Source organism: Colossoma macropomum, unplaced genomic scaffold (genome assembly GCF_904425465.1).
Source record: "Colossoma macropomum unplaced genomic scaffold, Colossoma_macropomum, whole genome shotgun sequence".
Taxonomy (NCBI): domain Eukaryota; kingdom Metazoa; phylum Chordata; class Actinopteri; order Characiformes; family Serrasalmidae; genus Colossoma; species Colossoma macropomum.
The window spans coordinates 49,593,389-49,618,673 of NW_023494787.1; the positions used below are offsets into that span (position 1 = coordinate 49,593,389).

The window sequence follows — 25,285 nt, forward strand, 5'->3', positions numbered from 1 at the left end:
CTTACAAGTATAAAAAAAAAATATATTAAGAATTAAATAAGTAAGTCTCAGCTTAATTTCATTTACACTTTTACAGCCAGTAGAATATGAAGTTGTTTAAATTGTCTGCTTCCAATTGTGTACGATGAGGTACATTCAGTAGAACTTTAACCCACTTTATAGCCATCTCCATATAGCTTTTTATTTATACAGCAAAATGCTATGATGTACACTAACAAACACTTTTTTGAGATCCAACATAACAATACCACAGAAATGCCCTGCATCTATCTCCTTCCTAGTAAGATCAGTCAAATATAACAGACAGGTTTCTGTTTCTGTATCCAGACTGTAGCTCATACAAAAATCCATGCCTTGTGATGTATTCCTCAGTTTGCTCATAAATGATATTTTCTTTAATTTTGGAAATAATACACAAGATGGAGACTGATATGTAATTCCTTCCTACTTACTACCCTTTTTAAAAAGAGAAACAACTCATGCAATTAATTTTTTTTTTTTAATTGTAGTCAGTAACCAGTGAGTTTCCTTTCACATACTCAGAGAAAGCCAACTCTAACTATCTACACACTGTCAGAAAAAAAGGTTCTGTGCAGGTATGTTTTTTGTTCATCAAGGAACAGTGTAGATGCACCCTCAAAGGAACAACAATGGTTTTAAGGTCCAACTGTGTACCCTCAATAAGTTTTAACCAGGGAGATGGTGCATATTTGAACTTTTTGAAATCTAATGTTTTAAAACAGAGTGATAAAATAAAAAGTCCGGAAACAGAGTATATTCAGAGTCAACTTTAAAAAATGTAAGAGCAATCGATTTTATGATTAAGTTTCCTGACTAAAGGTACTGAAGACGTAGCCTTGAGGGTACCACACCTATGACAGTTTAATACCTTCTTCTGAGCATGTATAGTACACATTGATTATTACTGTACAAGTGTCCTGGTATAAAGAGCAGAGTGTTACACAGAGTCCAGAGTCTTAAGCGTGCTAGCTGAGACATTTCTAAACACATCACTGTAATCAAGAAAGAAACAAGAAAGTTGCCTCCATGATCATTTTCCTGCAATGTTTAGAGAAGGCAACTTTGTTTCTATTAAAGAAGCCGAGTTTCTGTCCAGTTTATTAGTCAATTTCTCTTCTAGCCAGATACCGCTGTACTTGTATTCAGAGACTCTCTCAATACTGGATCTCTTCCTTCCAAGTACAAACTTTCATCACACTGTAATCAAAGTACAAAATTGGAAAAAATTCAGATATACAGCGCCCTAATGTCATATACTGTCATCTGTCAAAGAGATTATTAAACCATTTAATAGCATGGTCAAAGCCAACACTACATAGCTTTTTCAGCAGCAAGGAGTGATCAACTATTTCAAAAGCTTATAAAAAATCTACAAGCCCATTTCCAACAAAGTTGGGACGCTTTGCAAAATGTAAATAAAAACAAAAATACAATGATGTGCAAAACATTTAAACCATATATTTAATTGAAAATAGTACAAAGACAACATATCAATGTCAAAACTGGAAATTGTATTGTTTTTTGAAAAAAATATTTGCCCATTTTGAATTTGATGCCACCAACACGTTCCAAAAAAGTTGGGATGGGGTCAACAAAAGGCTGGTAAAGTTGTGTAATGCTAAAAAAAAATCTGATGGTTAATTGGCAACAGGTCAGTAACATAATCGGGTATAAAAAGAGCATCAGGCTGAGTCTTTCAGAGGTAAAGATGAGGAGGGATTCACCACTCTGTGAAAGACTGTGCGGGCAAATAATGCAACATTTCAAGAATAACGTTTCTCAAAGTAAAATAGTAAAGAACTTTTGCTTTTCATCATCTATGGTACATAATAACATTAAAAGATTCAGAGAATCTGTAGAAATCTCTGTATGTAAGGGACAAGGCCAAAAAACTACTTGGTGGCTGTGATCTTTGGGTCCTCAGGTGGCACTGCATTAAAAACAGGCCTGATTCTGTAGTGGAAATCACTGCATGGGCTCACAAACACTTCTGAAAATCACTGTCTGTGAACACAGTTCATTGCTGCATCCACAATTACAAGTTAAAACTCTAAAATGCAAAGAGGAAACCATATATAAACAGAATTCAGAAACACCACCTCATGGGCCCAAGCTCATTTAAAATGGACTGAGGGGACGTGGCAATGAATCAACATTTGAAATTCTTTTTGGGAATCATGGACACTGTGTCCTCTGAGCTAAAGACCACTCAGCTTGTTAGCAGTACACAGTTCAAAAGCCAGCATCCATGATGGTATAGGGAGGCATTAGTACCTACGGTATGGGTGACATGCACATCTGTGAAGGCACCATTGATGCTGAATGATATATACATGTTTTGGCAACATATGCTGCCATCCATATGACATCTTTTTCAGGGAAATGTCAAACCACATTCTGCATATATTACAACAGCATTGCTCTGTATTAAAAGAGTCCGGTGCTAAACTGGCCTGCCTACGTTCCAGATCTGTCACCCGCTGAAAACATTTGGCGGCATTATGAAATGAAAAATACAACAAAGGACACACGAAACTGTTGAGCAGCTGAAATTCTGTGTGAAGCAAGAATGGGAAAACATTTCACTTTCAAAACTACAGCAGTTGGTCTCCTCAGTTCCTAAACACTCACAGCACATTGTCAAAAGAAGAGATAATAAAAAACTTTTTTGAAACATGTTGTTGGCATCAAATTCAAAATGAGCATATATTTTTCAAAAAACAACAGTATTTCTCAGTTTCAACATTTGATTTGTTGTCTTTGTACTATTTTCAATAAAATGTGTGGTTTAAATGATTTTCACATCGTTGCATTTTGTTTTTATTTACATTTTGCAAAGCATCCCAAATTTTTTGGAAATGGGGTTCTATAAAAAATGCTGCATTTTGCATTAATTTGTCTACAGCAGTAATAAGATGAAACCTTGTTTCCACAAAGTTGGGACCCTGTGCAAAATATAAATAAAAACTGAATGCAATGCTGTGCAAATCAATTAAATCCTATATTTAGTTAAAACTAATACAACAACAACACATGTTGCAATTAAAAAATTGTATTGTGTTTTGAAAGATATTTGCACATTTAGAATTTGATGCCAGCAATACATTTCAAAAAAGTCGTGATGGGGCAACTAAAACTGGTCAAATTAAATAAATAAAAAAAAAACCCGGTGGAACATCTCACAGTTTATTAGGACAACAGGTCAGTAATATGATTGGGTATATAAAGTACATCCCAGACAGGCTGAATCATTTAGAAGTAAAGATGGGCAGGGGTTCACCGCTCTATGAAAGACTATGTGGGCAAATAATGTACCAGAATATGAATACAAAAATATAATATAAAATGCAAAAATTATATAAAAATTTAAATATATTGTTTGAATAATTTGCATATCATTGCATTCTGTTTTTTATTTACATTTTTAACAGCGTCCTATCTTATTGGAAATGGGGTTATAATTAAAACCAGAGTAGATGCTGTAATAGTACTGTGCTTTTCCCAGAAACCAGACTGCTGGGTGGTCACTTGAAGCAAGGATTTAATTTGATCACTTATTAAAAGTTCTAGGATTTTTCCTAGATGTGACAGCTTTGAGATTTGTCTGTAACAATCTAATTCAATGTTTCACTTTATGCAAAGGGGTTACATTAGCTGTTTTCCAGACACTGGCAACTGTACATGATAAAACCGAGAGATAAAAAATGGCTCAAGAACTAGTACTTTTATGTTCTGAACATGGGCAATACTTTATAAGATCAACCCATTCAAAAGTATCAGATGAAATCAATGGGTGTTTAAGTAAGTTACTGCAGTTTTCTCTTGTATCCCTTTAGTGATTCTTTCTAGCAGATTTCCAATGACTGCATGGATGATGGAAAGCACAGCTGTATTTATACACTTGTCGATTTCATCTTATGCTTTCGGATGGGTTGATCCTGTAGAAGTTTTGTCCATGTCCATATGAACATAAAATTCCTGGGCTTGTATTAATTCGCCATGTGATGGAGAGTGGGACAAAACTCTGACTCCTCTCCCAACTTCTTTTACAAACCCAATGTCAATGTCCAGATCGACTTTAAAATAACTATCAAAATAAATATGCAGCCTTATTTTAAATCTCTTAAAGCCTTTAATTCCTTTCAGCTCGTCAAACAATTGCTTAATGTTTCTGATGCATTCTTGCTTTATCTCTTTCCAATCATCCCATTTTATGATCGCATGGGAATCTTTTCAAATCAACTCCATGCCTGGTCCCTGACACCTGCACAGCATAGAAAGGTATATGTCACATGTACTATCAGCATTGCTTTTGGTATGGAGAGCAAATGTGAAAAGTCTGAAGACCTTAAGGTTTCAATGGTACTGTGAGAATCTTGTAATTAGGTTCACACTCTGTACACCTGTAGTTCAGATTATATAATTCAGCACAGTGTTTCTTGAAACTGCACCAATCATTCATTGTAAACAATCCAACTCACTTAATAGTAGGTAAATTAAAAAAAAAAAAAACAGTTAGTCCAATGATGATTTGTCTCAACAACCTTTAGTAAATTTGAGGTCTCTTAGCAGACACGCTGCCTGAACTGACAATTTTAAGCTGCTGTAACATTTTACATGAGCTGTGCATGCACGCTCAAATACCTGAGTGGGGTCTGATGTTGAGCGAATTTACTCAGTAGCATCCAACTGATTCTTTATAAACATGGGGCTACATAACAAAGTAAATCAAATCCAGTGTACATAGAAATACTTGTACTGCAAAACTGAGCAAAAATGGCCATTAACAAACTCAGTTTGACTTATATTTTACATTCTTAGTAACTGGACTAAGTATATTTTCCCTAATTATAGTAGACTGACTGTTAATGCTAACATGTTAACAAACTAATAACCCAGCTACCACAAAGAGTCAGCCTGTGCCAATGTCCTTATAGGAAAGTCTGTTCATGTGATGCCCATCTTTGCAACACCACCGGCCAGTAATTTTCAGTCTTACAAGTCCAGACTCCTATCTCTATGAATAAGGAGAGACCAAAATACTTGAAACTGAAGATTAAATTTCCATTTCAAAAACATCTGAAATCATTGGTAAAACTGGACGAAACTGGACAAAAACCTCAAAAATAGTTTGTAGCATTTGACTGAAAAAAAAACATTGTTTTTTTTTGGTATGTCCTGGCTACTGTGCCTGTTCAGGTCTCCATAATAATGGGGCTTTCCCCGCTAGCACCACAATATTGTCAACCCTTTTCTGCTGGCGGCATAACCAGCAAGTTGGCTGGCTCTTTTTCTTGAAAGAAGTCGCCGACTTTCTCCATGAACAGATGCCATGTTGAGCTTTACGAGCTTTCTCAACCATATTCCAACCAGTAACCAATCTCCTTATTTATAACATCTCTGTCAGAGCTTGGCTGCTTTGTGGCAGACTCAACTAGGGGTCGTCGTTGTCACGCTGGTACAGCACAGGTACAGTTTGATGCTCTGCAACTGGTATGTCGGCAAAAAACATAAGAGCAGATTTCACTTGTACTGAGGCAGCCAGATTCCACTCATACCAATGCCCCACTGCGGAGGTGGGAACTGCATGCTTAGAGCAGCTTCTGGAAACTTCAGAAAGCTTCAAAACAGTGTTTGGTGAGTAATGAACACAACTTGTTAACAGTTAACTGTTAGTTAGCCATTATCTGTTAAGGCAGGGAGGCAAGTCACCTCTTTTAGATGAATGTTTGCTTTCACAAAGTATAAGAAAAGGTACTTTTAAAAAAATGTACATTTTAAATTTCGCATGGTGTTGAATTTGTTCCATTTCTAAGAAAACTAGTGTGTAACGTTATACTTGTTAAAACTGCTAGCTAATAACGTTAGAGTGTGCTTAGCTAATGTTAACAGGCTAAGTTTATAGCTTTGCTGGAAGACTGGTTTGATTTCGGCAAGCTTATGCTAACTCACAACAAATAAAGGCTCAAATCTGAGCAAGAAACGTTGAGTACTGGTGTTGGAGTGACAGAAAAAGAGAAAGTAACCAGGTTCTGTGATGTGTGGGTTTGTTAGCTTGCAGGCTAGTAAGCTAATGGCTTCACACATCACAGCTCAGGACCGATGCTTCCATCACACAAGAGGATAAAAACAACTCTGATGGAACAACATTGAGTGGCTGGTGCTGAAGTTACAGTTAATCAATAGGTTAATTAGTTGAACTAAGCCATAATTTAATAACTAACTATCAGGGTAATGTTTGTGAAATTTCAGCTCTCTCTTCTCTTCATGTCACTGTTTTAAGGCTTAACCAAATATCTTCTCCTTTTGCAGTCACCTTTACCTTTCCAATGTCTACCGCCAGCATTTCTCAGGTATTGAAACAGCTTTTATTTTAAGGAAGGGCAATGGTCACTCTGATACAATCACTGGCCCCCACAGTGGCCCCCCCAAGACAAGTCACCTTTGCATAATATGCTGCAAAATTTGCTTCTGTTTGATAAATTACATACTATTCATAGATACTATTCATTTAAATCGATAATGCAAACCAGTAGTTGGTGTAATGGCTAACACCTCTGCCTTCTATGCTGTAGACTGGGGTCCAATCCCCTGCCTGGGTAAACACCCTACACTATACCAATAAGAGTCCTTGGGCAAGACATTGTCTGCTTGTGTAAAATGATTAAATTGTAAGTCTCTCTGGATAAGAGTGTCTGCCAAATGCTGTAAGTGTATATTTTTTCACAATAGTCATAGTCATGTGAAAGAAAACACCAAATGAAGTCTCTGTGACACTCCTTTCCCTTCCCTGGCCCTGCCAGGCTTGTTGCTGTACAGTGTGTTGCCAGATGAGTTCAGCCTTGTGTTTGTGGTGGCATCAGCAACTGAGGTCCTACTACTTGGACCAAAAGCAGAAAGATCTCAACTCTCCAAATTCGAACTAAATTTAGAGGCCATACGGTCATTCCAAGCACCACTGTAAAAAAAATCTATGCATGATCTTCAATTCCAGTCTCTCTTTTTAAAACACAAGTTTGTAATATTGTTAGAACCGCATTCTTTCACTTGCATAACATTGGACATCTAGCCCTAAGTGATGCGGAAAGGCTGGTGCCTTTATGACCTCCAGGCTGGACTACTGTAACACCATTTTAGCTGGATGCTCCAACACTGTAACAAATAAACTCCAACTCCAGAATGCAGCTGCTAGAGTCCTTACAGGGACCAAAAATTTGACCATATATCCCCAATCCTGTCATCATTACACTTGCTACCTGTTAAATTTGGTGTTGAGTATAAGATCCTTCTCTTAACGCATAAATCAATAAATGGCCCTGAAGTATCTTAGTGAATTAATTCAGTCATATGAACCCACACATACACTCTGCTCAAAAAATAACGGCCTGCTGACAGTTAACAGAATGAGAAAAACCACAGCAGGTGGTCGAGCATTTTCCTACGTAGCCCCAAAATTATGGAATCATCTCCCAACCTCTGTTCGGGACCCTCCAAATTTAAAACTAGACTCAAAACTTATCTATTTGCACAAGCATTTTGCTAATTTCAGTTGTTGCACTATTACTCACTAATATCTCTCCATAAATGGACCTGTCTTGTTAATCAATTTCTCTCTCTCTCTCTCTCTCTCTCTCGCTCTCTCTCACCAGAGCTCCGCTGGCTGATCTGCACCGTTCTGACCACCATGGAGCTTCACTGTGTACAAAGCTGTGCAAACCTCACATGCATGAACTGACCCTCCTGCTGCTGCTGCTGCTGCATAAACTCAAACTATCTAATTAACCATTGCTCCACCTGTTTTCTCTGTTTTGTATTCAAATATTTTATACTAATGCTGTTTTCTACTGTTGTCGACCAGATTAGGATGGGTTCCTCTTTGAGTCGTGGTTCCTCTCAAAGTTTCTTCCTCTTGCTCTTAGGGAATTTTTCCTTGCCACTGTCATCATTGGCAATGCTCATGGGGGCTCAGACCCAGATTTTTCTGTGAAGCTGCTTTGTGACAACACCTGTTGTAAAAAGCGCTATATAAATAAACTTTCACTTGACTTGACTTGGCATCATCAGAAGCTGAGAGACCACCAGACTGCTAATGGGTAAGTAAGTAATACAATACCTATATTAAGTAAAAAATATGTATGTTTCCTCCATTTTTTGACGGTGTCAAATTACATAGCTAATAGTGTTAGCTTAACATTACTAGCTACGATTAGACACTGCTGTGCTATGTCAATTTACAGAAAATGAAGAGAAAGTTCACGGATATCTTCTCTTTCTTTTAGAAGAACTAGACAGCAATTAACAGGCAAGACTGTATCAGTAACAGAGCCCAGTAAAAAACAACAGACAGCAGCATGGGACAGAAGTGCAGAACAGGCATCAATAACAATCCTACAGGTCAAAAGAAAAATGACAAGTCAAATAAATGTGACATGCTGCCCACAGCATAGTCACTAATGCTTATAACAAGCTGGATGGTCCCTCTCCTCTCCACTCGGCATCTGTGGTATCCAAAAAGAATTTAAAATTTTGATTCATCTGACCACAGAACAATTTTCCATTTTGCCTCAGTTCAGATTTTATTGAGCTTTGGCCCAGAGAAGACGGCAGCATTTCTGGACTGTGTTGACATACGGCTTCTTTTTTGCATGTTACACCTTTAACTTGCATTTGTGGATAGCACAGTGAACTGTGTTCACAGATAGTGATTTCTGGAAGTGATCCTGAGCCCACGCAGTGATTTCCAGTACAGAATCATGCTTGTTTTTAATGCAGTGCTGTCTGAGGGCCCGAAGATTACGAGCATTCAATATTGACTGTCGGCCTTGTCCCTTGTTTACAGGGATTTCTCCAGATTCTCTGAATCTTTTGATGATATTATGTACTGTAGATGGGGGGATATCTGAAGTATTTGCAATTTTACATTGAGGAACATTTTTCTTAAGTTGTTCCACAATTTTTAGATGCAGTTTTTCACAGATTGGTGAACCTCTGCCCATCTTTGCTGAGAGACTCTGCCTCTCTAAACTGCTCTTTTTATACCCAGTCATGTAATTTAGTTGCAAATTGCTCCTCCATCTTCTCCATTTCTTATTAATACCACTTACTTTTCACCCTTTTGTTGCCCCTGTCCCAACTTTTTTGAGATGTGTTGCTGCCGTCAAGTTCTAAATGAGTTAATATTTTTCATGAAATGGTAAATTGTCTCACTTTCAACATCTAAAATGTGTTTTGTGTTCTATTATGAATGATATATGGACCTATGAGATTTGCATTGCATTCTGTTTTTATTTGCATTTATTTACATTTTACACAGCGTCCCAACTTTTTTGGAATTGGGGTTATAGTTGACAGTGTGAAATGCATCCCTAAAGCCAATTGTTTCTTTTCTCTTTTGCAGTAACTGTATGTCTGTGTCAAAGGTGGCTACAGGTACAGAAGGACATGTTTCAGAGAGCAAAAAGGAAGTTACAAGGACTGGTAGAGAAACGGGGGGCATGTAAATACAGTGCTTGCAAGACAGTCAGGAACAGACTGCCAGCCATCATACATCTACTAAAGGAAAAATATCTGAAGAGAGAAATGGTGACAGAGCTGAAAAGGAAATAGGTCTATTAGCCCAAATAGATCTAAAGTTTGTTGGCCTCCTTGTTTTTGGTGAGACTAAACAGTTATTGAGTGGGATCTCACTTTAATGAGATTTGGAACAACACTTCGACCCTTGCCAAGCAATGCAACATCTGTGTTGCACCTCCAGGCCATCCATGGGGTCAGATCACACGAAGCTCTAGGCTTGAAGGGTATTACATTTCCACTCCAGTAGTTCAAAGACAGGTCAACACAGATAAGGAGTCATTTTGGACAGGTTCATTAATTCCAATTGTTGATGTGCTTCTGTCTGATGTGAAGAGAAGATTTTCTGAAGAACCCTGAATCATAATGCAAAGGATGCAAGTCTTGAATCCCAGCAGTTCCACACTTTGTGAAAATAATGTAGTGTTTCTATTTGCCTCAAAATACAACTGCAGCACTGTAGATCTAGAATATAATATCCCCCAGCTGAAGCAAACTCTTTACTCATGTGGATGAATTGTTTTGGTGCTTGAAAAGAGTTTACCAAAGTCTTAGGTACATAAAAGTGGTGGAATGTGTTCATAAAATAGTAGATAAATGTTATGCTAGCTTGGAAATGACGTAAGTCACAAGCTGTTCAAGAAGTACGAACATAATAATTACCCCAATTAACAATGATCAAACATAACAGTAAATTCTAGTAAATGGTCACATTTTATAAATTGTGATCATAAGCACTGTAATTTTACAGTAATTTACAATCCAATTCAAAGCCTAATGCTTTATGAAATTACAGTACCTCATTGTGTTTTCTGTGAAGGCTGGGAGCTAATGTCTTTTTATAACAGTTTATGTTTTGGAAATAATATTTGTAAGCATTACCTAAATGTAATTAGATTAAGTTCAACTTACTGTCATTATAAAATGATCTTTTGAATGTTTTTTTCATTTACACACTATTTTAATACTTTTGTAAACATTTGTAAGCTTCTCCTTTAACCATCATATGGATCATATAGATGGCTTCAGGCTATTTCTACTAAATATGTTATGTGAACTAGTGTTTGACAAACTCCTTCTACAGGTACTTTTCAATCTTCATCTTCACTTAACCTGCTTTTAAATATTTATTGTTACTCTGCAAATACAAATGCCAATAGTCTGAAGTTTGTTTATATTGGTGTCATATAAAGAGTGTTTGTAAACAGTACCATGTTGTAAAAATGCAACACAACTTTGAACCCTTGTGTATGTCCTAAGAGTGAGTCTGGGTAGGCAGTAGTGGAAGCGCACATTTGGACCAAAGTGATCAATATATATTAATATAATTAATCTATTAATGATCTATTAATGATTGCAACATGCAACTAACCTGTGTGTTTTGAACTGAGAGAGTGAAGAGTACATCATTGTTCTCTCTGCAGGTTGTTTAAGTGTAATATCACAGATGAAGGCTGTGCTGCTTTGACTTCAGCTCTGAAATCAAACCCATCACATCTGAGTGAGCTAAATCTGTCTGAGAATAATCTAGGAGATTCGGGATTGAAGCTGCTCTCTGCTGTACTGGAGAATCCTCTCTGTAAACTGGAGACACTGCGGTAAGATCATCAATGTATGAACTGGTCTTCAGTAAGATATATTCTTCAATAGTAAGACTGAAGCAGATACTATAAGTTGAGTATCAATATCCTGAAGATGTTTAATTCTTTTCAGTTATTTCAGTTAATGTCAGTCTTTTCATTGTTTTTACACATATTTGACTTCTCTGCCTGTCAAAGGGTCCAGTTGTGATGGAAGATTTATGCTGATTTGTTAATGATGTGAATGTTATTTTATTTTGTTTCTCCTAATAATATGATCATCCAGTTAAATCTGTGTCATTGGCTGAAGATATGGGTCGTACAGCTTTGTGTTTTTGGACATCACTTCTGGCAGGAAGCAGATAGTGCTGAATATTGCCCACACAGTATAAGTCCATTTTTTTGTTAAAACCAGAGACCAGAGACTGTGCATTACTGATAAAAATGTAAGTCATGCATGTTCATGTCATACTGGTATTTTGAGACAAAAAGACAATGTTAGTTGATGTTTACAGTTGTTACTGGTACTAATGAGCAGGCACATTACTCCATGTGCTCTGTATCAGTTGAGTTTCACTTTCAAATGCTAGTATTTAGCATATTTCTTCTCTGGTTGTACTGTGTTTCATGTTGGCTGGGAGATGTATTTCATTTTTGTGTATTCATCCTTGAGTTTGTGTATACTTGATACATTTCTGGGAAGTTAAATTATCCATTTATTGGTTAGTTATCGGTTAGTTGTCGGTTAAGTATCGGTTAGTCATGACCACGGCATTCGTTTGTTTATACCTGGCCAATTCAGAGATTTGCCGCTAGATAGTGCCCAAGTATTGGTTATATTGATCTTACTATAGTATAGGGATTGCCATTGACAATATGTGAGGCATCTCTGTTTATTGTGCATGCTGTCATTCATGAATGACATTGATATTTAAAGCAATATCTATATTTGTGTATGAGAGCACAGATTGGTGACAGATCTGATCTCACAGCCTTATATAAAACACTAGGCCATGTATTATCTACTCCACAATGATGTAACATCAATATTCATAGCTTTTGAACTCATATGTTCCTCATCACATGGTCAGCCACAATGGTTGCTGTTCAGTTGCTCATATCAGTACCAGGGTAAAGCCTGAATGAATACTTTCTACCTGGACCGACGTTAGGAGCATCTCTGCTGGGGGTACTGCTACAAGTTAAAATCACTCTTGATGTCAGCTGGGTTCACAGTGTGTCAGTGGGCCAGCAACGAGCTGGGTGTCACCAGTCACCTATTTGAGGAGGTAAAATCAGTCAGTGCTGAGCTCTGGCTTGCTCATGAGAAGACAGACTCTCCTGAATCAACTCTAGGGCTTACCTGGCACGTACAAACAGACATCCTGGGCTTCAAGCATCGCCTAGTAAATTATGGTGTGCCAACCATGCAGAACATCTAGAGGGTCTTGGTCAGCCTTTGGGGTTCATTTTACCCTACACCACCTGAGCTAAGATGTTGGTAAGATGCCTGTGGGACGAACACAGAGGCTGGAATGATCCACTGTTACTTTCAGAACTCTTGCAACATTGGTCAGTTTAGAAGAAGAGTTACAGTTTCTACCCCAAGTTGTCCATCCCTGATCATACTTACCCAAAAATGCAGACCTGTCTAACATCCAGCGAAAGATGCATGTGTTCTGAGCAGACTTACAGCCCAGTAGCCTACCTGTGGACTATAGATGATCAAGGCAGAATCCACCTCTTATCTTTGATGGCCCGCTCTAGGGTTTCTCCTGAGTGTACGCACTCTATGCCCAGGCTGGAATTCTGTGCTGCTCTTACTGGTGCACAACTCTCCCAGGTCTTGCACAATGAAATCACACTAAGCATAGAAAAGATAGTTAGACTCCACAGTGGTATTGGCATGGCTGAAGTCTGAATCTTGCCATTTTAAGGTCTTTGTTGGCACCAGAGTAGCAGCAATTTAGGACCTTACAGATCTCCACACTTGGCAGTATGTCAGTTTAGCCAGGTGATGACATCACGCAACGTAAGATATTGCAAGAACTTGTGGAACCCAACGGGTGGAGTAAGCACAAGACTAATGTCTCTTCCTCTTCCCACACAAAACAGTTTCAGTCAGAGAAACTTAGCGAGGTAAAGCTAACCCAGCATAACCAAAAGCTAGCAAGCTAGACCACCTTTCTGTAGGTGCCTGTTGCCCGTTCATTCATTTATCCATTCACAAACATTGGAAAAAAAAAATGTCTTTTGAACATCATGGACTCTAGGATATTTGTTTCCTGAATAGAGGGAATGCATATTTAATGTACTGATGTTCATATCATGTACTTACAGTAAGATAAAATAAGATAAGATAATCCTTTATTAGTCCTACAATGGGGACATTCTCAGTGTTATAACAGTGAAGGAAGAGCAAGGCACTCAACAAAAGAAAGAAGTAACAAGAAGAGAATTTACAAGCAAGTAATTAACTTTGTTAATTCCATAACAAGGTTTATACAGTTTGCTACTTGTTACTTTATAGACAATATATATAATACTAAAAGTAAAAATTAAGATAAAAATATTAATTCTATCCTTCACTAAAATTAACAATATAAAGAATTCGAAATAAATAAAAGCAAAATATTTGAACTGTAAGACTATTTTACCTGAATTTCACATGGAGTATTGCACATGAGGTACTGATTTATATTACACATGGGATGGTGAGGAGTTAACAATATAAACATTATAAATAGAAAAGCAAAAATTCTTCACACTATAGAGGTATTTTAAAAATATTGCACATGTAGTATTGATTTTATTGCACACAGGAAATGGTGATGAATTCCACAGTTTCTGTAGGTGTGTGAGGTCTAATGGGGAGGAGGATTCTACTGGGAGCAGTGCTGGTTGTACAGTCTAACAGCAGCAGGAAGGAAGGACCTGCAATAGCGCTTCTTTACACACTTGGGGTGATTGCCTTGTTTTAGCTTGCACAAAAGTTCTCCACTGGAATGACCATCATTCTTCTGAAAACAGGCAATTTAAATAAGGGGAAAACATGTGCGCATAATCAAAAGTCCAGTGAAGCTGAGCTTGGATAGTTTGATCAGTAGGAGTCCTAAGTCATATTAAGCAGTGAGGGGTTCTGGGAATTGTAGTTTGAGGCGGCTGTAGTTTCAGCCATGCCAGAGGAAGGTGTGACTGTATTACAGCCTCACTAAAAGGGAGAGCCAGAAGGTAACAAAGACAGCTCCCTGAGATGTCTGTGCCCCTCCACTTCACTGTCAACAAATTTGAGTAATTGTAATTTTACTGTACTCACTCAAATTTTACAGTACTGTAGAATTTACAATATAGTACAGTAAAATGTTTTAATAAATTATAGTATCTCTTTTTTGAAGTATGGGAGCTAATGTCCATTTTTAACAATTTATGACTTAGAAATAACATTTGTGTGTATTTTCTAAAGCAGTTGTTATTAGGATGGAACAAATTGCATTTTAGTTACTGTCAGTAAAAAAAAGATCTGTTAAATGTATTTTTATTTACACAGTATTTTCTGTGTCATTCATAAACATTTGTAAATTTCTCCTTTAACCATCATGTGGATAAATTGGATGGTTTTAGGCCATTTCTACTAGTTACATAAACTTAAATTTGACTAACATTGTTGCAAGCTGTCAGATGCCTTCTACCAGTGCACTTTGATCTTCAGCTAATTTTACCTGCTTTTAAATATTCTGTTACTATACAAATACCAATATTATATTGAAGTGTGTGATATAAAGAGTGTATGTTTACAGAACCATGTTGTAAGAAATGGGACAGGACATTGAGCTCTTGTGTATGTCCTATGAGTTAGTCATGGTAGGCAGTAGCAAAAGCACACATTTGTACCAAAGTGATTAATCTTTATTAATATAATTAATATCTATTAACATCTTATTACATTGTTCTCTCTGTAGGTTAAAGAATTGTAATATCATAGATGAAGGCTGTGCTGCTCTGACTTCAGCTCTGAAATCAAACCCCTCACACCTCAGAGAGCTGACTCTGTCTGAGAATAAACTAGGAGATTCAGGAGTGAAGCTGCTCTCTGCTGTACTGGAGAATCCTCTCTGTAAACTGGAGACACTGTGGTAAGATCATCCCTCTGAGAGTCACACATGACCTGGTCCTCAGTAACACGTTCTCTAATAGTAAGACTGAAGCAGATACTATAAGTTGAGAATCAGTACAAGAGTATCAATGGATGTTAATGCTGCATAATAGAATTGAATCGAGGGTAAAGAGTAAAAGCCCTCTGCCTCAGTTCTTGCCTTACTCTCCACCTACAATACATCTATATTCTCACCTCATATCTCTTAGCCTCTTTTGTCTCTCTCCAGTCTTTTAGGTGCCCACTATAAAAAATACAAGTTGACATTTGAACATAAATGCAGACCTAACATCACCCTTACTCTCCAAGTATTTAATATTTGGAAGTGTATCATGTTGGCTATTAGAAAGTGGAATATAAAGGCAACAATATATGTATGTATAAATATGCATATGCAAAAAGCCAAATACTTTATGCGTCCTCAAAATAATACCTAATGTCAAAATGTGTGCTAAGCACATTAGAAAGCACCATTACTTATAGAAAATCTCTAGCTTAATATGACATGAATATGACATTTAAACTCCTGTTTCTGCTCTGGGCACAACCAAGATTTTTAAAACCATGGGGAGGGGTGACAAAATATATTCATAAATATTTATTATATCTGTATTAGTAAAGGCCAATTTATAATCCAGACGACAAGTGTTGCTAGACAAAAAATGACATAGATAAGACAAAATTTGTCTCTGCTAGGGTGTTGCAGACCTTGTCGCATACATCAAAAAATTTGAAAGGCACAGATGTTGTTGCGCCCTCTGATTGGATAGAAACTCAAAGTTCTACGTTCTGGACTGTTGCCATGGTCAAAGTGTGCAGCTGTGTTTACTTTCTTGCTGCTCCACTACTTTCAGAAATGGAACATGTTGCCAGCTATTTGACTAGGATCAATATACATTTAAGACAATTTGTTTTCATTTTCAAACCCTTTTCTGTGACTGCAATTACTTTAAAAAGTAGTCCAAACAGAAAATGCACCCCGCAACAGTGTAATTTCCCCCCAAACTGCACTTTCAGACTAACCAAAAATTTTGGAAAAACCGCCAATCTTGCAAAACTGCGTGATGGAGAAACTGCTTCAGTGGGAAGTGGTTAAATTACACTACTCCTGATGCCGTGATGGAGCTACCACTGCATAGAGTGGACTGTAACCCTGCTCTCAGTCAGAAAACTAGAGGCAGAGGAGTATGTTTCTACTTTAACCAAAGATGGTGCAGGGACATAAATGTTCTGACCAGAACATACTCTCCTGAAAGGGACACTCTTATCATCAGTTGACATCTGTTTTGTTGTTGCTAGGTTCTGTACTGCTGCCTTTTGTACAAGCGGTAGAATATGGATAGTTTTCTCCAGTAAAAAGAGCATTACAGTGATCAACTCTGCTGTAGCAAATGCACATCCAGGTCTCCTACTTCAGGTTAGGACTACAAAGTTATGAGATTCTCTTAAAGCATTTTTCTCTGAGTTTTAGTACCAAGGATCAGTATTTCAGATTTTTTTTCTTGATTTAGTTGTAGAATATTTTGTGACATCCACTGAGAAATATCTGACACAAAGCTGGTAATCCTGTCAATGGTGTCTTGATTAACAGAAGGAATAGAAATGTATAACTGTGTGTCATTAGCATAGCTGTCATGTTTCCTAATGACATCATCTAGAAGCAACATATACAAAGAAAAAAGCAAAGGCCCTAAAACTGAACTGAGTGGGACTCCAAAGGAAATGCAAATTTTTCTGATGAACGATTGCCCAGTGAAACCATATATTATTTAAATATGTTTGTTCAATATGATTCTAAAGCTTAAGAGGCCTACCTAGTATACAATACAATACATTAGAATCTTGTGTTCAATGGCATCAAAAGCTGCTCTAACATCCCATAAGACCAAAATAGAAGGCTTTTGTGCATCAGTGCTGAGTCAGAGGTCATTCACAACATGGACCAATGCTATTTCAGTACTATAATTATGAAGACAACCTGATTAAAACTTCTCATATAACCTGTTTGATATTAAATACACATTTAATTGTGTAAAAAGTACTCTATGATTTCTCTAAGATTTATTTTTTTAAATCAGTCTATTTTTGGTCTGTTATTAGTTTAATGGAAAAAGGGCAAGTGTTTATAAGTGGGGCTTCCTCACTAATTTGACAGATTATATTTAAAATGTTTATATGCAATGTTGCAGGTGCACAGTGGTTTGATAAATGAAATGGGTGGTTCAGTTTTGTGATGCGCATGCAGCAGGTGCAAACAATAAATTTGTGAATCAGTATTCTCCATTATGTCATGCAATCAGGACCACTCGTAGGTGTGTATGTGCGATTTCACCATGGATCTCAAAGCAGACAGCAAACATCAAATTTTGTGTCAAAGTCAACTACAGTTTGTCTGACAGTTGCCTGACTTGAACGCCATAGGAAATCTTTGGTGGGATTTGAAAAAGGTGGTTGCAGCACGCCAACCCAAGAATATTAGTGAACTTGAAGCCATTGCCCATTAGGAATAGGCTGATTCCCCAGGAATGCTGTCAGAAGATGGTATCTTGCTATGCATCATGTCTGTAACAGATCATAAAAGCAAAAGGTACTCTACCAAGTATGGAAGACACTTACTATGAAGGGGTTGAATAATTGTGAGACTGCAGTAGTAAATGTCCTGAAACAACCCATAAATTTTGTCGTTCTCATGTTTGTTCATTAGTAAAGAAGCATAACACTTTAATCATTACAAATAATTACTATATTTGTTCTTGCATAGTTACAGGTTCCTAAGCAACTGTATTGTGTTAATGATTTCTGAAACAAAACCTTCAGTAAAAGTTCTGTAAATTAGAGAAAAGTGGAGAGTCTTTCTGTAATTATCATTCTAAACTGTGGAACTTGTCGCTCATCACTTTTAAACTGTAAACAAAGTTATCTTTTTAACTTTTCATCAAACTCCTAATGCAATTAATTGTATTTATCTTTTCATTTTACTCTGTTTATTTCACTGCATTTTTCTTTGAGTTTCATTGTTATATTTATTATTATTTCTTCTTTTCTAACCTTACTATTTTAATGTAAATTAGTTTAAGCTGCTGCATGTGTGAAAGTGCTATATAAATAAGGCAGCAGCAATAAGTGGGTAATAATATAGTAATTCTATGGTAAGAAGTTGTCCTAATCTAAAAATTGCATGCTAATTTTCTAGTTGTTACTAAATAATAAGCTACTGATTGAAAGGGTAAATAAAATGGAAAAAAAAAATCAAATAATAGGTGATAGTAAAAAGGAAACATAAAGGCAATGATCTCTAATTATCTGCAAATAAAATGGATATTTTTAGATATTTTTACTGTTACATTAAAAGTGAGTGAGAATTACTATATTACATATTCCTAAATCAAATCACCTCAACTCGTAAAGGTTATAATATAAGGATTATCACCCCAAAAACAGTGAAACAGGTCTGCTTAAGTGATGTGGTCTTAGTGCTGTGAAATACTAATACTTTTACTCTCTTACACATTTACAATATATTATTCTATATTACTCTGAAAAAACACTGTCCTTATAAAACATTATCATTCTTTAGATTAACTTATATTATTAATAATTACTAATAACTACTAAACTATTAATAACTAATAACTTTTACTTTTTTATTACAATATCGCCTTCATTAAAGACCTGTAAATGTTCTACTAATAAAGCTGTATTTTATGACTGTAGTCACACATTGTTGATGAAATTCTGTGTGTTGTGAACTGAAAGAGTGAAGAGTGTGTCATTGTCCTCTCTGTAGGTTGAGGTATTGTAATATCACAGATGAAGGATGTGCTGCTCTGACTTCAGCTCTGAAATCAAACTCTTCACATTTGAGAAAGGTGCATCTGTCTAAGAATAAACTAGGAGATTCAGGAGTGAAGCTGCTCTCTGCTGTACTGGAGAATCCTCTCTGTAAACTGGAGACACTGAGGTAAGATCATGTCTCAGTGACACATGACCTGTTCCTCAGTAAGACATGTTTTCTAATCATGAATATTCTATAATCTCTACTCGAGTATGTATGTTCAGAATCCTGAGGATGTTTGTTTCAGACTTTTTATTCTCTTATTATTATGTTTGTTGTCCTTGTTTTCTGTCTTTGTATTTGAATTTCCTGAGTTTTTACTTTGCCATATTGGAACTGTTACATATGATTAAATCATTCTATATCATTATTCAATGTAATTGTACATTTCAGTTTTAAATCAATTTTGTAAAGACTTTGTTTATCTAATAAATGTTGTTAGAAAGTTAAATTTAAAGTTTGAAAACACCTACTCATAAAACATTTTTTCATTTTTTAGTTACAATAAAAACATTGTAAGTAAACAGAAAACAAAATTGATTTATAGAGCACTTTCATACATGCAGCAGCTTAAAAAAATAAAAACTTAAAATCCTAACTATTTATATTTGCCACATATTTTAAATAGAAACTATGATCTCAGTGAGTTATAAAATATTTAACAATGACCCAAATATAAATGTGAAATAAATTCTGAAAGTGAACAGTAGTGAGTTCACAAGATAATTTTCTGGCCCTTACTGCACAATACTTTCAATCTTAATGTTATGCTATTTAAAATAAAATGTGAGCATTGATTGAATACTAAATGAGGACAGCAGTGACCTGTTTTACTCACAATTTAAGTTTTCATATGATTGACTCATCAGTGGCTTTTTTCTATTACTATTACTAACTGTGGAACTCACCACTTTTAACCTGGGCACAATATTATTATTATTATTATTATTTTTATTATTATTTAGAACTGTGTTTTATGAATGATGTCACACTTTGTGAAGTTGTGTGTTGAAGTTCTTGTTAACAGATCTGTGTGTTCTGAAATGAGAGTGAAGGGTGTGTCATTGATCTCTGCAGGTTGTGGAATTGTAATATCACAAATGAAGGTTGTGCTGCCCTGACTTCAGCTCTGAAATCAAACCCCTCATATCTGAGAGATCTAATACTGTCTATGAATAATCTAGGAAATTCAGGAGTAAAGCTGCTCTCTGCTGGACTGGAGAATCCTCTCTGTAAACTGGAGACTCTGAGGTAAGATCATCTCACACATGACCTTGTCCTCTGTAAAACATGTTATCTACTGAATATTCTCTAATCTCTATTTGAGTCTGTAGATTCAGAATCATTATTTGACATTTGTTTCAGTTCTTCAAAGACTTTTAATTCTCTCATCGTTCTGTTTGTTGTGTTTGTTTTCTATTTGAAATTTTCTTTACCGAATTGGAACTGTAACAGAAGATTAAAATACTTTTTTGTGTTTAATTAATTTTGTAAAGATATTTCATTTGGAAGTATTGTTAGAGAGTACCAGTAAAAAGTTTGGACATGCTTACTCATATATATATATACATATATATATATATACATATATATATATATATATATATATATATATATTTCACTATGTTTTTGCTTCCACGGTCTAGAACAATGAAAAAAACATCAAATCCACGCTATTTATGCTTGCCAGATATTTCAAATGCAAATCATGATATTAGTGAGTCATAAATCATTTAATAATGACCCAAATTGAAATTGAACAGTCATAATATCAAAACATTTCTAGCCTTTACTGGACAAAACTGCCAGGACTTGCCACGTTTAACCTGGGCACAATTTTATCTTTCTAGCTCTTTAAATTTCTAATGCAACTCATCATGTTTATCATTTCATTCATTTGCTGCATGTATGAAACATGCTTTACAAATAAAGTTGTTTTATGACTGTAGTCACACCTTAATATGAAGTTCCTGCTTAACTGATCTGTGAATTCATAACTAAGGGAGTTAAGAGTCTGTTATTGTACTTTCTGCAGGTTGTTTAAGTGTAATATCACATATGAAGGCTCTGCTGCTCTGACTTCAGCTATGAAATCAAACCCCTCACAACTTAGAGAGCTAGATTTGTCTGATAATAAACTGGGAGATTCAGGAGTCAAGCTGCTCTCTGCTGTACTGGAGAATCCTCTCTGTAAACTGGAGACACTGTGGTAAGATCTTCTCTCTGAGAGTCACACATGAACTGATCCTTAGTAAGACGTTTTCTCATGGTTTGGCATAACTGGTATATTTACTTTACAATATATAATTCCTATGTTTGTTCATTAGTATGAGAATGTGCGGTTCAGTTCTTCAGAGACTTTTCATTCTCTCTTCATGCTGTTTGTTGTGTTTGTTTTCTGTATTCATATTTCATTTTCCTGTTTGAATGCTAAACAAAGACAGCAGCGACCTGTTTTTCTTCATTAGCCAATCAGAGTGCAGACTGTATTTCAAACACTAGAAGGGTGGCAGTGCAGTGGCAGATTCTCAACACAGTGATGTCTGAGCAGCACTGCAATATGAGTTTATGTCAAGACTAAGAAATGATCTACATCATTAATTCATGGACTCAAGAGCAAGACTAAACTCAAATACAAAAACACTAGTCTGAGGATGTGTTTGAAAGTAGCAATAGAATAACTTTTATATAACCTAATACAGCACTTATACATAGCAACCTATTTACATTTTTGAAGTTATGAAACATGAAAGGTATCTTCATTGGTAAAATATTCAAACACATAAATAACCAGAATAAAGTATTGTAGTGTCCTTCAGAATGACTGACAATATTTTATTGAAAGCCATAATATACACAAAGGTCATGATAAAATGTCATTATTATTTATTAGTTTATTTTCAAAATAAGTAAAGAAATGGAAAAAATGTAGAGTGTGATCAGCCTAATATCAGCTACTGCTCACTGACTCAAATCTTCTCAACAGACACATGCACTTTTTAGCATTGTACGCTGTTTACATCCACACCAGACTCAGACATTGTTCTCTCTGTAGGTTATGTTACTGTAATATCACAGACGAAGGCTGTGCTGCTCTGACTGCAGCTCTGAAAGCAAACCCCTCACACCTGAGAGACCTGTATTTGTCTGGAAATGAACAGACAAAGACAGGACATGAGCTGCTGTTTGATCTTCAGCAAGATAAGCATTCCAGACTATAAGATCTAATGTGAGTAACAATGATCTTGGATAAATGTGTACACACACACACACACACACACACTGTGAGCTGCTTTCCCAAACAGGGATTAAATTTGATCTCTGACTAAATTAAAAGGCCAAAAGTAATTCATAGTTCAAAATCTCTGATTAAGCTTGAGAATTGAACTTAATGGTTAAAAATACACATAATAATTTTATGCTTTATGTTGTCAAGTGCCAATGTGGCAGTACAACTTTCTGTAAGCTAAGGTAGCTAGCTGTCATACTTTAGTCATCAAGATGTAGACTAACATTTTTACCTTTGAGATGACAACTGCCCATTACTTGAAACAATGCTAACTTGGTAGCTAATGTGGCAAACATTAGCAGTATACAAACAACTTTATTAGCTAGCTATATTGCTCTTGTCTTGAAACTAAATTGAGGCTTTCCTAGTGCCATATTTAGCATGCTAGCTACTGTGAATAACTGCATTGCTAGCATTATATTTAGCTTATAATATGTAAGTTAACCATAGTTTGTTTAAAGAAAATCTATACTTTTAAAATGGCTGTAAGAACTGAAGAGGTAGGTATCTCAAGGTGGATTGTGCTTGTCATTAGCTGCCTCACAAGCTAGCAACCCTTATCTTTATTTTTGCTTTGCTTTAAGAGGCACAGATGCTTCTCAGTCATCATCAGAATGTTGTTTTTAAGAGTTACAATATATTATTTTATATTTATGATGGAAGTTAGTCAAAATATGTATATACCTAAAACAGCATTATCTCGGTAGCTAACGTGGCCCAAGTTAGCAATATACAAAAATTTTTAGCAATTCTTATCTAACGTTATTGGCTAACTCATGTTGCAAGCAAAACCCTAAACTGAAGCTTTCATAATGTTAATGTTAGCATTCTAGGTAAATTAGTAGTAGCACGTAGCGTTAGCTGTCACTAGTTAACTGCTAACACTACGTGCTGACTGCATGATTACTTTGACATGGCTTAACTCATGCCTTTGAAATGTGAGCCATCATTAACTTTGTTGAGCCATGAGTTAATTGCTTTACTCAATCACTTTTCTTTAAAAAGTGGTTGACTATCTCTCCAAGAATTTGTTGATTGGGGCCTCGCCAAACACCACACAACTCTTAGATTTGATGCACAATACTGAGTCAGTTGTTGAAGTGGAGAATGGTATGAGTGCTGTTTTGTCATTACTGTTTTATGCAGGTACACAATATGAATTATTATGTCAAATCACTTTCACATCAAATTACCTTTATTGTCACATCACATTTACACAGGTGCAAAGATAAGTGAAAATTTTAGAGTAGTAACAGACAAACACAAAAAACTAAAAGAAGTGAAGGGAGCTTGCAACATGGCATCCATACTCAGTGCCATCTTGGAATCATGTCAACTTGACGTTGGTTTACTGATCACTAGGCTGGGACAATGACACATTTGCTATCTTGCTGCTGCTACATCTGCTACCACTGTCTGCACAAGGCTGAAAGAGGCAAGGAAAAATGTCTGCATTTCAAGGAGTAGATCAGGTCAACAAATTTCAAAAGATTTGTTGAGCAATTGTCTGAAATATATATTTTATCACCTCAATATCATGCACAGCATGAGGTGACCTGATGTATCATAAGAGGTTAGTCACTAAATACTTATATTGAATCTCCTATGTAGGAACCAGTGTGCAGCAGCATCTAGATAGCATCGCCCAAAGCAGTCAGCCCTACCTTCTTGCCCTGGGATCCACAAAGAGCAGTATTCGCTTCTACTTCATTGTGATGACAAGCATGCGTTTCCATGCAAGGCAACGGGTTGGAGTGGGAGCTTTTGATGAACCCTTTAAGGCCCATTTCGTCTTTGGTACATTGTACAGCTCTTGCCTGAACAACATTTTCACTTTTGTACAAACAACCATCTACAACATTGACATGGGATAAACAAAGGAGACTCCCAGAGTTGCAGGGCTATGAGTGCATGGCCTCTCCTGGTGCATGAGGTGTTGTCTTTGCAAAAGTGACCTTGGAAGTCCAAACAGCCTCATCAAGCAACTTAAGGTAATTCCTGGACTCTGTAGGGAGGACACTTCATCTTAAATGTGGTCATGTGAGATGTTCATGTTCTTTTTGTAGTTTTTCTGGCTTTAGAAAGTATCTTAACAAGTGCCATGCAAGCAGTTCACTGGATTCTGTAGATGGTGATTTTTTAAATCCACAGCAACTGAGAACTTCTTAGTTGATGTGATACTCATATGTTGGAAGGGGTGGCCCAGTGTGAATTGAAGTTATTATTTGATTATTTGAAGGAAAACCATAAAAAATCAGGAGATTTGCATGTAAAAATACAAAGTTTTAATCATGGATTCATGGAGAGAAACAACAGGCCAGTGACTGTGAATGTATGTGAAGAATCTAATGATCCGAGACTGAATGCAGTTCAGTCATGGTGCCTACTGAGAAAAGTTCCCCTTACCTTTGGAGATTTGGTAACTACTGATTAACACTGGGATCTGCTTCTTTTATTACTTAAGATACATTATATTCTCTCCCATGTTATCTCAAGGTTTGTGTGTTTATTTAAAACATTTGATTGTGGAGCAACATTTTCTTATCTATTCTCATCCCCGCTGCATCCAGAAAATTGGACTTGTACTTCATAGTTGATATATGCAGTATGAAGACAAAAATAATTATTAAAAAAAAAACAACAATCAAAATCATTTTAAAATATTACAAAACACTGGCAAAAAATACATCAGAGTGAGCAATCTTCAACTACTTATCTGCTTAGACACTGGTCTAGGGAAAGTGGTGTAATGTGGCAGAATGACTCAGATGCCTGTGGGTAAAAAGGCAAAAAAGAGGCTTTACAGTTTGAATTAGAATCCAGAGTCACAGTCCATA

General features: G+C 36.2%; 1 protein-coding gene across 1 annotated transcript in view; it reads left to right on the top strand.

Moving 5' to 3' along the window:
- The window catches only part of LOC118804978 (NACHT, LRR and PYD domains-containing protein 12-like), a 115,565-nt gene extending 91,443 nt beyond the window's left edge, over positions 1–24,122 (top strand). Inside the window, 7 exon segments of the mRNA XM_036565570.1 lie at positions 11,016–11,189; positions 15,131–15,304; positions 19,112–19,285; positions 20,237–20,410; positions 21,195–21,368; positions 22,215–22,388; positions 24,060–24,122. Of these exon segments, the coding sequence (XP_036421463.1) occupies positions 11,016–11,189; positions 15,131–15,304; positions 19,112–19,285; positions 20,237–20,410; positions 21,195–21,368; positions 22,215–22,380 (1,036 nt within the window). The 3' untranslated portion in view covers positions 22,381–22,388; positions 24,060–24,122.
- Positions 24,123–25,285: the final 1,163 nt, after the last annotated feature.